Source organism: Anas acuta, chromosome 12, assembly GCF_963932015.1.
Source record: "Anas acuta chromosome 12, bAnaAcu1.1, whole genome shotgun sequence".
Classification (NCBI taxonomy): Eukaryota; Metazoa; Chordata; class Aves; order Anseriformes; family Anatidae; genus Anas; species Anas acuta.
The window spans coordinates 10,749,348-10,762,801 of NC_088990.1; the positions used below are offsets into that span (position 1 = coordinate 10,749,348).

At 39.3% G+C, this 13,454-nt stretch overlaps 1 protein-coding gene across 7 annotated transcripts; it reads right to left on the bottom strand.

The window, feature by feature from the left end:
- Nucleotides 1–2,886: 2,886 nt before the first annotated feature.
- Nucleotides 2,887–9,718, bottom strand: LOC137863067 (CDC42 small effector protein 2-B-like). 7 transcript variants are annotated; one of them, XM_068695918.1, is made up of 4 exons: nucleotides 9,378–9,718; nucleotides 7,403–7,615; nucleotides 6,857–6,958; nucleotides 2,887–6,275 (listed from the first exon to the last, which is right to left on the bottom strand). In XM_068695918.1, the coding sequence occupies exons 2-4, from the start codon at nucleotides 7,454–7,456 to the stop codon at nucleotides 6,201–6,203; spliced, it is 231 nt and encodes a 76-aa protein (XP_068552019.1). In that variant the 5' UTR covers nucleotides 7,457–7,615; nucleotides 9,378–9,718; the 3' UTR covers nucleotides 2,887–6,200. The 7 variants fall into 7 exon arrangements, with proteins under 7 accessions (XP_068552019.1, XP_068552020.1, XP_068552018.1 ...); XM_068695919.1 differs by lacking the exon at nucleotides 9,378–9,718 and adding an exon at nucleotides 9,146–9,368; XM_068695917.1 differs by lacking the exon at nucleotides 9,378–9,718 and adding an exon at nucleotides 8,430–8,547.
- Nucleotides 9,719–13,454: the final 3,736 nt, after the last annotated feature.

A 13,454-nucleotide genomic window follows, 5' to 3' on the forward strand; every position in this document is an offset into this window, starting at 1 on the left:
ACGTAGATTTGAGTCCAGTTTTTAGCTTTCAGTAAGCCAGACCAATCATACTAATTTCAGTTTAAAAGAATAGATTATTTCCTCCTGTATTACTTAAGATGCAAGGTCTCTCTATATACATATATATTAAACCACATATTATATATGCAATTAAATATTCCAGTATCGTACCATTTGAATTTTTCAAAATCTGAGAAAATGAACACTTAGCTTTTCTGAATAAGGGTCGGCCCTTAGTAATAACTTTGGTTTTGCCCAGCTTGGATTTATATGGAAGTATCTGAGGAAACTTAAAATCTGTTATAAAGAGTATCTTCTTCAGACTTAGGTTGTTTTAAAACATAAAAGAAGGCTCACTGAGTAGTTTCAGTACAACTTTGTGGCCCTGATTTGACAAATGATTTACTGTAATGATCTCAACCGATCACCTGGAGCTCAAAGTTGGTGTTCTTGTCCATCTTGACAACTCTCTCTTAAACAGGATTAAAACTGGGTTAAGAGAACTTCCTCCAATTTGAGCTACATTTTTGGATAGTATTTATTTATATATGCATATATTTTTTTAAATTTGGTTACGCTACAGGATGTACAGACACAGAACAAAGTGTTCAGTAGCCAGACTGCAAGGCTTGATAAGCTAATTAGGACTGAGTTTAGGTGATACGGAGTCCAAAGCATACCCTGCCACGGCTGTGCTTGCAGTAGTCCTAGGTCTGGATCAAGAGCCTCGAGTTGCAGGCTCTTTTGGCACAAGAGCACATCCTTGTAATGCCCCTCCATGCTCAGAAGTGCTTTCACTGGTTTCTTTAATGCTTCTTTTCTTTGCATAGCATCAGGAGAAAAGGTCTTAATGGAAAGCTCTTGTAGCTGTGGTCAACTCCTGGAACCCCAGCCCACAGTGAGTCCAGCAGGAGGAAGTCTTCACCGCTGTTCAGCTCTGACCTCTCCACTCTCTCCCAATGCCTGGAAACTGAGCGTCAGCTGGATCTAGTTAATTTTCCTGAAGTTTGGGCAGTACTGTGGGCTGAAGTCAAATTCCCTTTAGCACCAATATTTGTACTGACTTTAAATTGGCTTAGAGGAAATGGTGTTGGGTGCAGCAGGATTCAGCATTCAGAACATCTGCAGTCTCACATTCATCAGAAGAAAAAGCTACCTTCCAAACCTATACATGCCATCATCAGCATGCAGATGCTGAAAGCAACGCTAGCATTTTGGGGTTCTCCCTACGTGCTGAAGACAGCTTTGTAAGCCTCTGCAGGAAGAGGATACCAACATCCATTTGGCAGTGCAAGTGGAAGGGTATAAAGTCCCAGCTTAGTCATGCTTTTAAGTGCCCAGTTTCCTCCATATACCAATTATGCACACCTTAGCAATATTTTGATGTTAAGAAAGCTGTCCTGTGCATTACAGGAAACAAACATTAACTTGCACATGTTCTACTCCCTGCTTCTTCCTTATAAAGAAATACCACAGCATCTGTGGCTTCCAAATCTGCTTCCCTTGCATATCTAACTTTTCTGTAGCTCCCAACAGACCTGTTAGCCTCTTTGACTACCTTCTCCAGAGTATAAAGAATTTAGAAATAAACAAAGATTTTATTATTTCATGTAGCAAAATAACATTGGCTCAGAGCTGCATGTGCTAATAAGTCAAAGTTACTCCATACCTTAAGGCTCTGTTGAAGAAACAGCTCTCCAACAGGCCAGTTCCTAGAGAAGCCACGCTCTGTACAGTACTAGGAAATACGTATTCTTACATATACACCGTAAACATGTGAATAATGACAGGAAAACCACTGACATAAGCAGCCTGGGCCTTGTGTGCCAGACTAATCACGGTAGTTTGCCTGCAGAAGCACAAGTACCAACCATGCAGAGCATCTCCTTAGGTGCACAGGGACTTGAGGTACAAAGGAAAGTATCTAAAATTTTCAATTTCAATCATTAACTGCTACTTTGTGTCTAAAATCTCCTGAGCTAGCCCATATATTAACACAGAAAGGTAGAGAGTTAAGGGTGGTGCTACAATTGCAGGGAGTTAAAATGCAAAGTCTCCCCTTTTTTAAAATGTGTTCACATATATTATACATATATATATTTTTTTTTTTTTTTCCAAGCAGCCTTGCTTTTCTAAAAGCGGTGTTACACTTATGGTTAGTCTTCATTTTCTGCCTGCAGCAGAAGCAGCTAACCTGCAACGTAATGAACCAGATAAATTCTTATTCCATATCTTTGGTATTAACCCTGTGGCATGTGATTTATCTGTCATATGGATTTTAGAATTGAAGGTCTACCTTCAGGACTCGAACCAGAAGCATAATCTAGTAAGCCATGCAAATCAGAGCACTGCCACTACTCTTTTTTAACCAGTCCCACTGAAGAGTGCTCTCTTGGGAAAAGAAAATGCAAAGAAAAACTAGGAAGGAAGATATAGCTTCTACCTCATATTCCCCAATTGCCTAACTTTATCCGGATGATTTGACAGTACAGTAAATGAAAAAGCTACATGAGATTCTGGACTAACCACATTTGCAGAACTACAAACTACCTGAGCCTTGCAGAAACCCACTCACCAGAGGAGATCTTTTTAACATCCCTGTAACGTGGCACTGTTTTCATCCCCTCATTTATCTCCTCTCTCCCCACAGCATTATGAGGCAGACGAGCATTCTTATCTGCCCCTGCTAAGTTTTTATGGCACTGTCACAGTGATGATAGCAAAGTACATCCAAAGGTGATCAAGAGCAGCCAAACAATCATCTCTAAATGGCAGCTTTGATTTTTTCCCTCCAACATTAATTACCATATTTAGTAACTTGTAATAAATTTCATAACCATTCCTCCATGGAATTTAGCACTATTAAATCATGCTTATTCTTGCTGGTACAATAAGGTTAGAAGTATTTATTAATCTCAATTACTGTCTATACAGAGTGGAAGTTACAGAAGCAGGTGATAGTCCACAATGGCGAGACCATACAAAGAACTAGCCCTACGTGCCAGAGTCACAGGTTGCCATATTACAGGATAACTCGGAACATAGCATGACACCACATTCTTTACAAAGCCATTTCAGGAGATTAAACAGGACATATTAGGTTGTGAAAAATCAAAATACCTTTTCTCAATACTGACTACAGGTTTAAGCAAAAGTATGGTACAGTCAGTAAAGCCTACCAGGGACATCACAAGGTAAGACAATGTTTAAAAATAAAGACCTACTTCCCCCCTACCCCTTTACCTTTAAAAAAAAAAAAAAAACAAACACGTAAAAAAGACAAACAGATAGAGTGATGAGATTCTGGCAGACTACATACAGAAGACAATCCTATACCCCTTGTAAGCTACTTTATTTCTGACTATGAAGAGAGACCATAAAAATTCCATCAAGTCATAGCAGTAACATTTCATTGCCACATTGCGTTGTTGGTGTAAGGTTGTCACAACCTACAAGGTAGATTAAGAGGTTTGACCCTTCGGTATCATTTTCTGTTTTCAACTTGACTGGAATAAAATAAACAAAAAGCCCCAACAACAAAAAACCAACCCCACACTGAACAGCCTGTATAAAGCAGTTGACAGAGGCTTGATGGAAAATCGTGCTCTCTAGTGGAGAAATGTGATTTTGCACAATAAAGTTTCAAACCATGCTGATTCGTCCACCAGACCAATACATCTTCACTGCAGAGAAAAATATCAAGATTTTGACAATATGAAAAGAGTGCAAGTGCCTTGTTCAACAGATTTATTATAACCTAGATAGGTTTATATTGAGTTACATGACAGACTAGAGCTAAATAAGGCTTCTAATTATACAAAGAAAATACCTGAGACATCCTTTTATGGTTGTTTACATTTAAAAAGTAGCGGCACTTAATGCAATAGCTAAACATGTTTTTATTTCTTTTTTTTTTTTTTAATAATATGACTACTTGGTTAATTTTAATGTAGTCCTAGATAATACTGTGTAGTCTGATGAATATCACTTTTACGCTAGGTAATGCTGTTTGGTTTACAGAATCAGGAGTAGATTTTTTCTACAAATAAGCTGAATAACAAAATTATCTCTGTTGATTTATTTATAGCAAGAAGAACTATCATGATCCCCAACTTCTTTATTTGTAGTCATGCACACACCACTCTGTTCTTAAATATACTGAATGAGTCTTCAGGAAATACTAACTCTCTAGCTTGTTTTCTTGTAGTGTTAAGAAAAATATAACCCATTTTCTTCATCACAGCTGTCCTATGTTTATTTTTTCTTGGCAGGTATGGACTAATGAATACATGAATTCAGTTTAATAGCACATGAATTAGAATGTATTTTAAAGAATATTTTGGCCACTTTATGCTTCCTCAACAGTATACAGGATTTAACTTCTTTGAACTCTGCATCCTAACTAGGTTGCTGGAATAAGTCTGAAGTTAGAAGACAAAAATATGAAAGTGTTTAAAAAGCTACGTTTACAGTTAATGTGCAAATTTTAAAAGGTATTAAAATATGGCATGTATTTAATTCAAAAACAAGGATCTAGAAAGATGTGGGGCATTAGATTTCTCTTTTACTCTTTTATGTGGTTGCTGAATGCAATGATCAGCTGTTGACTACTACAGAAAGTAGCATTCTCTTCCTCTTTGGCCCTTAAAGATGAAATATGGGAAGGAAGCACGGGGAAAATATTTCTTTTTATAATGCATACAGAAACCTACCTTTTTCGTTTTAAGTTACCTAATATACTCAGAATAGGCAGCCTAAGACTTAAGCAAAGCCAGTTTAAAAAAGTATCATAAGCCACAAACATAATAATTGAAGTTAAAAATCTGCCTTCCAAAAATCTAGCTGGCAAATCTTTTGGTTTCTTGTTTTTCATGAAAAAAGTTTAATGGATGATCTTATGCCTACAGCAAGAAAGGGAGAGGTGCACTGACTTTGGGTATAACTGGTGCTGACTCGGCAGTAATTTAAACAGTTGTATTTAGTTAATCCCACAACAGCAAACTTCACAAGTTTCTGCACTGACAGTCATTCATAATTTTAAGTTAGAACAGTTGTCAGTGATGTGATAAAAGGAAAATCTCTATTTAAGCAGTTTTGTCAGTTCTTATTAGTTTTTCTATTAAGTGATGTAAGAAATAAACTGTACGTTGCGTATGGCTAAATATCCGTATTTATAAAGCACTGGAACTCTAAGAGACAGTTTCCATTTAATATTCTCCTGACTCTATCATTTAAATTATACTTTATTTCACCCATATCATTTAAAATCATATATAAGAAAGACTTCAGTTCATCTAAGAAAATAATTTCGAAATTAAAGAGACAGAAGCAAGAGATACCCCTTCCAGTTCCGTGCAGTTATTGTTACAGATAGGTAATACCGGGAGCTCTTAAATGTATTTAGCTTAAAATTCAATAGTATTCATGCAAAATTAGCATAAAATTGTGAGCATACTGTAGCACCACTTCAAATTAACTGATACCTGATATTAGTTTTGTTGTATTAATAATACCTGTCAGTTATACTAGTGCACATATAGAGGGGAGGCAGGCCAGTAACTGAGAGAAATGCTTGTTTTTCTAAGTGGGTAGGTCTGCAAAACCTGTTTTTTAAGCTACAACAGCGTTATCACAGAAAGGCAGAAGTTTCACTGGGTTTTGCAGACTCAGCTAGTTACATCACATTAGAGTTGGTTCGCTATTGAAAGTCATGGAGAAAAATACTAAAACATAACTCAGTAAATTAATGCCTTAAATTGTAAGCCATCCAAAAATTAGGTCAAAAGTTATGTTACAGACCCTACTTAGATATTCAATTTAGCCCACGTAGGAAGTACAAATATGTTATCTTCCAATTAAAAATTAGTCTTGTTTCTTGAGGGGAAGAGACAGAGAGATAACAAAACCCCAGACAATTCATGCCAACTTCCAGTCCCATCCTACAAGACGACTTTGAGGTTTTTGGAATACAGCCAGGAAGTCATCCAGTGACAAATTACTGTTGCTACCACGACAGACTGTTTTTAAGGATAATTTCCAGTAACTCCTTCAGAAGCTATTGTGCAAAGAACGCAAAAGCTCGCACTGACCTATTATAATTCAAGTACTCTACTTCATGATAAAGAGGCTTTAGAGAATATGAAAGCACAGTCCAGGAGATCTTCTTAAGACAGGGCAAATGTCAGACTTCTTTCAATTTCCTATAGTTCAGCAGTTGCTGAAGTGCTATTTGTGTAACCACCTTTAGACTTCATGTGGTCCTGAATTGATGCAGTCTAGAAGAAGAAGGGGTAGACTGAGTTAGAATTAGAACATTCATCTTACAAAGTCTAGTTGTCAGAGCCATTTCTAAAAGCATAAATTTGAAGAAGCACACAGTGCTAGGTCCCAGTAGCAGTGGGGAGAAATAGCAACTAAAACAACAACAACAACAAAAATACTAGAAAAACAACCTAGAAGTTCTGTGTTAAGTCAGTGAACGAAATGGGTATTACTGTCCAACATCCAACTGTTGTTACATCTCTCAACTTGGCACAACTTTGATTTTGGGTGATGTGAAATCTGGACCTAGTATCAAGTGCTTCCACAGAATCATTATCCCAAAGGGTTCTCTTCACACATAGAGACACTGAGGAAGTCAGACTGTCTTGTGGAACATATCTTCTACAGTACATTATGCTTACAAACTGAGGGGCAATTCGAGGGGGGTGGGAGGGGGAGAGGGGAGAGGAGGGGTGTAGGGTGAACACAAAGACAGATGTTTTGTCCTTCCATGATATTATCTAGTATTTTAGTATCTACTGGCTCTACAGGATACTGAGCTGAGATTCCTGCTTATCCAGGAGCGCACACTTACTGATGAAAAGTCACTACTCATCTCTCTTGTCCCAACATGCGCGTTGTGGACGAAGTTCATTGGTTCTCCTATCATGTTCCGGTCCAGTCTCCGACGCCTCTTCTATAAAAAGAAAGATATCTTATGTTTCTACTCAGAAAATATGAGGCAGCTTTCAGACAGAAACAAGGAGCGGCAAACAAAGAAAAAAGGCAGTTCTGACCCTCCAGTGACTCCTTGTGGCAACCAGGCTGAAGCTTCACACTGGTCACACTATGAGAGGGTCAAACACACCTTTATTACTGCTACTTGATTTTTAGCAAAAGCTTTCTTGAATTTTGGAAAAGTCAATCCCCTACATATAGGATCTAAGAACTGCAAACAATCATACTGGCAAAGCTTCTGACAAACAATGTATAAAGCTTAAACACAGCATAACATATCCATTCTTAGCTTTTCTATTAATCCAATTTAATCAAAACAACACGATAGTAAAAGTGTTTCATATTATAATCAAAAGATAAAATTACAAATGTGATAAAAGATGGGATTTGTGCATCTACCTACCGGCTGGGGTTGTTCACCATTGCACCAGTTAAAACAAACCAGGAATTCAGTCATTTTATGTTTTCAGTAGGTTATACGGTCTTGTTATTTAATTATTTCTCTGGGAGTTAAAGCAGTACAAGGACCAAGATGTGGTTCCTAAAGTGAGTTTAGGAAGGAATTGCTTGAGCAGATTCACAGATAAAGATCACAGAAAGCATCTGATGAGTATACCTAGAAAGAAATTATTTAATTTATACTAAAATATCTAAAGTTTTGTAACAGTTATTGAGCAACAGACATTTCAACAAGCTGAAACAAGTCTGTAAGAGAATTGTTTTAGACATACCTCCATCGAGTAGCAGTACCAATTTAAAAATCACTAGGTTCACATCAGAAAACATCATGAAGAAGCATGCACATTTATTCCCAGACAGAAAGTAGAATGTATTCTAGCGTCTTTACAGAAGTGTAATTAAAGCAACACAAGAATTAAACTAAGTCTTGTTTAACAGTCAATAACCCTATTGTAACTAGAGCTGGCCAAAGCTTCTCAACTATTTAGTATTTCCAGAAAGAACAGCTTAGAAGCACAACAGACTGAATGCTTAAGCTTCACAAATATTTGCAAAATAAAGTATTCTTACGTCTTACATAGTTGCTCTTCACAGACACAGAGAAGTTCAAAGTAAAGAGAACTCTACAACTCCAAAAAGCCATTAAACCAGAAAAAAAAGGGAAGGTTTTTTTTTTTTTATCAGCAACAGAACCAGTTCATCAGACAGAGCCCAGAACTTCCCAGAACACGTAGAACGATGAACACAGCAATCCCAAATCAGAATCATAAACAGGAAACTCATGGACTATACGTGTCCTAAAGCTATGATAAAACCCAGCAGTGTAATGTCAGTGACTTGTTTATTTTTATTTTTAAGATACATCCCCCTTCAAATCAAGCTCAGGCATCACATCAATATTTTCACATCCTACAGCATTCAAACAATGTAATAACAGGTCAATTTATTAAGAAGTTCTTTAAAAAACTTACAGCTTAACAGAAGTTGCAACACCGTAAATTCAGCCTTTCTAAATCAATACTGAAGTCCTCACAAACTGCATAAACTCCCCCTATTGCAGGCATTTCTTATGTAGTCCCACAATTACGTAATTAGCACATTAATTTCTTTCACCTTTGTAGTTCCATTTCACTTTGTCACTTCTCACACTTGAAGCAGATTTTTTAAATTTCTGCCATTTATCTTTCGAAGTGTTTGTGACAATTGCTTCCTAGCTTTAGGTGGTCTATATGATGCATTACTGAAGAAATTAAAACCTCTGTTATATCCTGTGTGGTTTTAATACAACTCATTAGCTGGCTAAATGATCATTTTTCACTCTGCTTCATCCTCTCACAAAGGCCTTTATCACCACTGGTGTCTTGTATGGGTGCAGCAAAGCAGGGACAGTGGTCCCCACAACCGCAAGAACACACAGAAACCAAAGCTTTTGCCCACACTTCACAGAAGCTGCAGACTATTTGGGTTTAGTGCATGTTAAGGAGATTATCAAAGCTAAGATTTTCTTAAAAATCACAAAGTGTGTCACTGTACCCTAATAACCTATTTTGAAAGCAGACTTACTGGGAGGTCAAATGAGTTTACCAGAGTCAAATTAGACATGGGAACATCCCCATCCCAAAATAGTGGCCATACACCCGCTCTCCTCCTGCTGTACCCCACAGCCTTCAGCCTCAGCAGCACGTACCTGTGTGTCACCCGCAGCTCCAGGCGTCCTGCTGGGTGCCACCTCCTCATTCAAGCACTGGCAAGCAGCCAGCTCCTGCCTCAGCAACCCTAGCACATTTGCAGTTGATATTCCTTGATTATAATCCTGACAGCTAAACAAGACCACTTTGGTGTGAATCCGCACCCCGGAATGATTCCTTTGCTCGGTAACTTGCTGCAGAAGTCTATCTGGCAGTACACTTCATGCTTACCTACAGGTGTCAGAAAAGGAGAATGGAAGCCAAAATGGTGCTCTGGTTTGGCGTGAGATTTGTACAGCAATGCAGTTTTCTCAGCGCTACCCATCCAGCCTGTGGCTCACTTCCACTCCTGCGGCAGCCCTGCAGGTGTCATCCTGGCAAAGAGCAGTGCTGAACGTCTTCCTGTTGTGTTCTGCAACGGGGCTCTTCTTTTCCTCTGCATGAGTCAGGGTGTCATCCTCCCGAACAGAAATGTCTGCACAAGGGCATGGGACACCACCTTCCTCCTGGAGACTCAAGGTTTCCACAGTAACTGGAAGAATTTTAAAAACATCTTAACGTGCTCGGGCTCGCCCAAGACTAATAAAAGCCAACAAGAATCCCAAAACCGAGGAGAAAACAACGTTTTGTCACTGTTGGCACACAGACCAGAACCGGACAATATCCTGTTGTTCTTTCTCTCTGTTTTTCCCCATAGCAGCAGCAGCATCAAGAAGAGAGAGACAAAGGGCCAGGGAAACGGCTAGCACGCGCAGACACAGATGTTGAATGCGATGGGCAGCATACACAGCCATGCTCCGTGGCGTGTAAGCACCCCAGAGCTTTATGAACATTTAGATATATTTCACTGAGTGTAACACGTCATTTGTCCCACCATTGCTATGCATTAAAAAATATTGAAAATATTCCTGTGTTTTACAAAATATTGAAAATATCCCTGTGTTTCACTTATTCTATAGGAATAGAACGTTCTCCTGAATGAAGACAAAAGGATCTCCCCTTTCCATCGACAGGAGATGCGCACCATCATCTTAACAACAGACTAAACACATCTGTTCTCCACAGTTGCCCTACAGACTCAAGGTCTGGCCATGAGACCCCTTTCTGAGGGATCTCGGCCCCTCTGAGACCCCCCTGCTCTGTGCCTGGAACGCGTGCGTTACCCTGGCTTTGCTCGTTTTACTGATATGGTGCTAAAATCCTGAAATGGCCGTATGGGTATGCATCTGAATGGCAAGGTATGGAAATAAGAATAAAAAAAGACAATGGAACTTGTAGATAACAATTAGTTTAATTAGCTCTGAGCATGGTGTGGAACTCGAGGTGCCTCCAAGTCACCTCACTCCACCACAGGCGAGGATTTCAACCAAGGACACCAGAACCCTCTGGAAGGCCCTCGGAGCCGCGCAGTTACAACGCTGCTCTAGAGGCGCGGAGCTGCGCGGGGACAGCCCCTCACCAGCTAATTGCAGGCCCCTCATTAGCTAATTGCAGGCCCCTCATTAGCTAATTGCAGGCCCGTTAATTACACACAGGGCTGTCCACAGGCAGGGGCAGGGCGCCCCGCGGGCCGAACCACCGCAGTGCCTGAGGGGGGCCGTGGCGCAGCACCCCGTCGATTTCCTTCCCCCCCCGCCTTCAGGGTGCGTTGGTGCAGCCCCAGGCGCGGCCGCCTCCCCTCCAATGAGCGCCGCCGAGCGGCCGAGCCGCGGCCCTATCGGGTGCGAGCCGGGCGCTCCCCGCCCAATGGGCGCGAGGCTCCCCGCGTAGCGCGCTCCCGAGGGGCGCGCGGGCGGAGGGGGGAGGGGGAGGGGGAGGGGGGAGGTGTGTGGTGCACGAGCACCGCCCAGGGGCCGCAGGGGCTGGTGGTAACGGCCTGAAATGGCCGTTTAAATTTGAGGGCGGTTTAACCGAACGTTGGGGTGCGGGCACAGCACTCCCAGCAGGACGGAGTGTATTAAATTACAATTAGGCTACTCGGATTTAATGGGATTTTAAAAATGCTTTCTCCTGCAGGTCAGGGCGCTGGAAAGCCAAGCTCAACATTAAAATAAAGGGGGAAGAGCGGTGCTGCAAAGCGAACAGCAGGTGGCAGAAGGCGTCTACTAAAACACGGTGATAAATCAACGAGGGAACTCACGTGAAGGAATCCCAACAGCACAGTTAGAGGAACAACCTTCATATTATTTACGCTCTTATCACACAGCCCAAAAACAGATCAAGTGTTCTGTTGCCATTTTCCACAAGCAAGCATATGTCTTATGAACGTGGCAGAGTTACCACTGCCAACAAAAAAGCCAGATTTCACTGAATTAAAAAATTGTCTAATGTGAACCTGAACGGTGATGGGAGGGGGTACCCGAATTAAGTATCCACGTTAACAATACTAATGAGAGAAGCCCAGGAAACCAAGATTCCCCAGTCAGCACTGATAATCCACGTATAATCCACTCAGAAAGCAGAAATTCAAAGCAATACTGCACATTCAAGTATTAATTCCACCACAGTGACTTGATAACTCAAAAGTAAGTCATATACCAAGTATGAAACAGTATGAGATTTGTATGAAACAATGAGATTGTTTTAGACCTCTAATTTTATCTGTTTCTCTAAGCAATACATTTAGTTATACCTCTTCACCTGGATAAAAAAAAAAAAATAAATCAATGTCCAACACTACATTTATCTAATTCATAAATCAGTTTTTACTAAAGCCAAGCAAGACTAAATGCATACAACAATAAGAGTACTCAATTTAGCTGTAAATGCATTAGATACCAGTACACTATAGTTATATTAATCCACCATGGCATTTACTTTTTATGCATTAAGACATAAAAGAGTATCATTTGAAAGACTAGTATGGTCTGAACTTTTGGGTAGACCTGTGCGGTGTCAAGAGTTGGACTTGATGATCCTTAAGGGTCCCTTCCAACTCAGGATATTCTATGATTCTATGATTCTAATGGAGATAACAAATCACAGTTTTAACTGGCATAATTAAGAGTTCACTGAATTAATAAAGATGTTATATAAGCTGCCCAAACTTTCCCTGATTTGTTCCCCCCCCCCTTTAATTTTAATAAAATCTCTATCTAAAAGTTTTGTATTCATACAAGAACAGAACTTTCTACAATTTTAAGGTAAAAATACCAACTATATTTTCACATGTGTTTGATTCCTCAGGCAAATACTGCAGGCTTCATTTGATCAGGAATTCAAAAAAAATGCTGAAACATGCAATTGAAAAGCATCAATTTCTGTGCTTAGAATTCTCATTTTCAGTAACAGTGGACATGATTTTTTTTTTGAAAACAAACAAACAAACAAAAAACTTCAAAGAACAAACAAGCAAACTACAGAAGAAAACAAACAAACAAACAAAAAAACAAACAGAAAACAAGAGACTACAGCTTGAAACACTAAATTGGATACTACATGAGGCAACAGAAAACAAGAAATATTAAAGGAAATTAATTCAGATTATTATACTTCATGGAGGCATCTAATTCCATATTATACTTTAATAAGAATAGTTCAAATTCCTAGATTCTAGTTTTGAAGTTATGTTACAAAATAATAAAAAATTAAACAGTATTTATGTACATTCTGCTCCAAAAATGAACTGCAGAAATTCTGTACATTTCTTTTAGAAATACACATAAACCACAGCACAGGTCAACAATCCACTGGCAATTAAGAAAAGATAAAATCAACTTAAAGAAAATACATCTGCGGAAAGTTTTAATCTATTACTACTTCAGTAACAGCATTTCAGTGTTGCTTCAGACTACTTTAAGGAATTTGTTCTTGCTCCAAAACATCATTGCAGTTGACTTTATGTTGAATGACCACTTGTTACAGTAGGTCTTTCACAGAAAAAGATGAACATTAGCAGTGGGAAATTAGGACTTCAGAAAGTTATGAGTCTAGGCATGTATACAAAGTGTAAATCATCTAAAACTGAAGAAAACCACCCCTCTTGTGCCCTACCATACATGCTTTGTAGAAAGTTTCACACAGCCTACCCTTCGTCTTACTTCAATGCATGCCATTTACATTACTACTTAAAAATAACAGACACAGCACAATAGTTTGTTAGACTATATGACCAAACAGTTTAAAGCTTTTTTGCCAGTCTAAACCAGATGTGTGTTCCTTTGAATGGGAATTCACACTTAGTGCTGCAAGTAATTAAACTCAGAGAGATGGATATCTATCTCCATACAATATCTCCATACAATATTTATCACCAGTATTCACTAATAGTTTGTTATGCTGCCCTCACACAGATTATCTCACATAAAC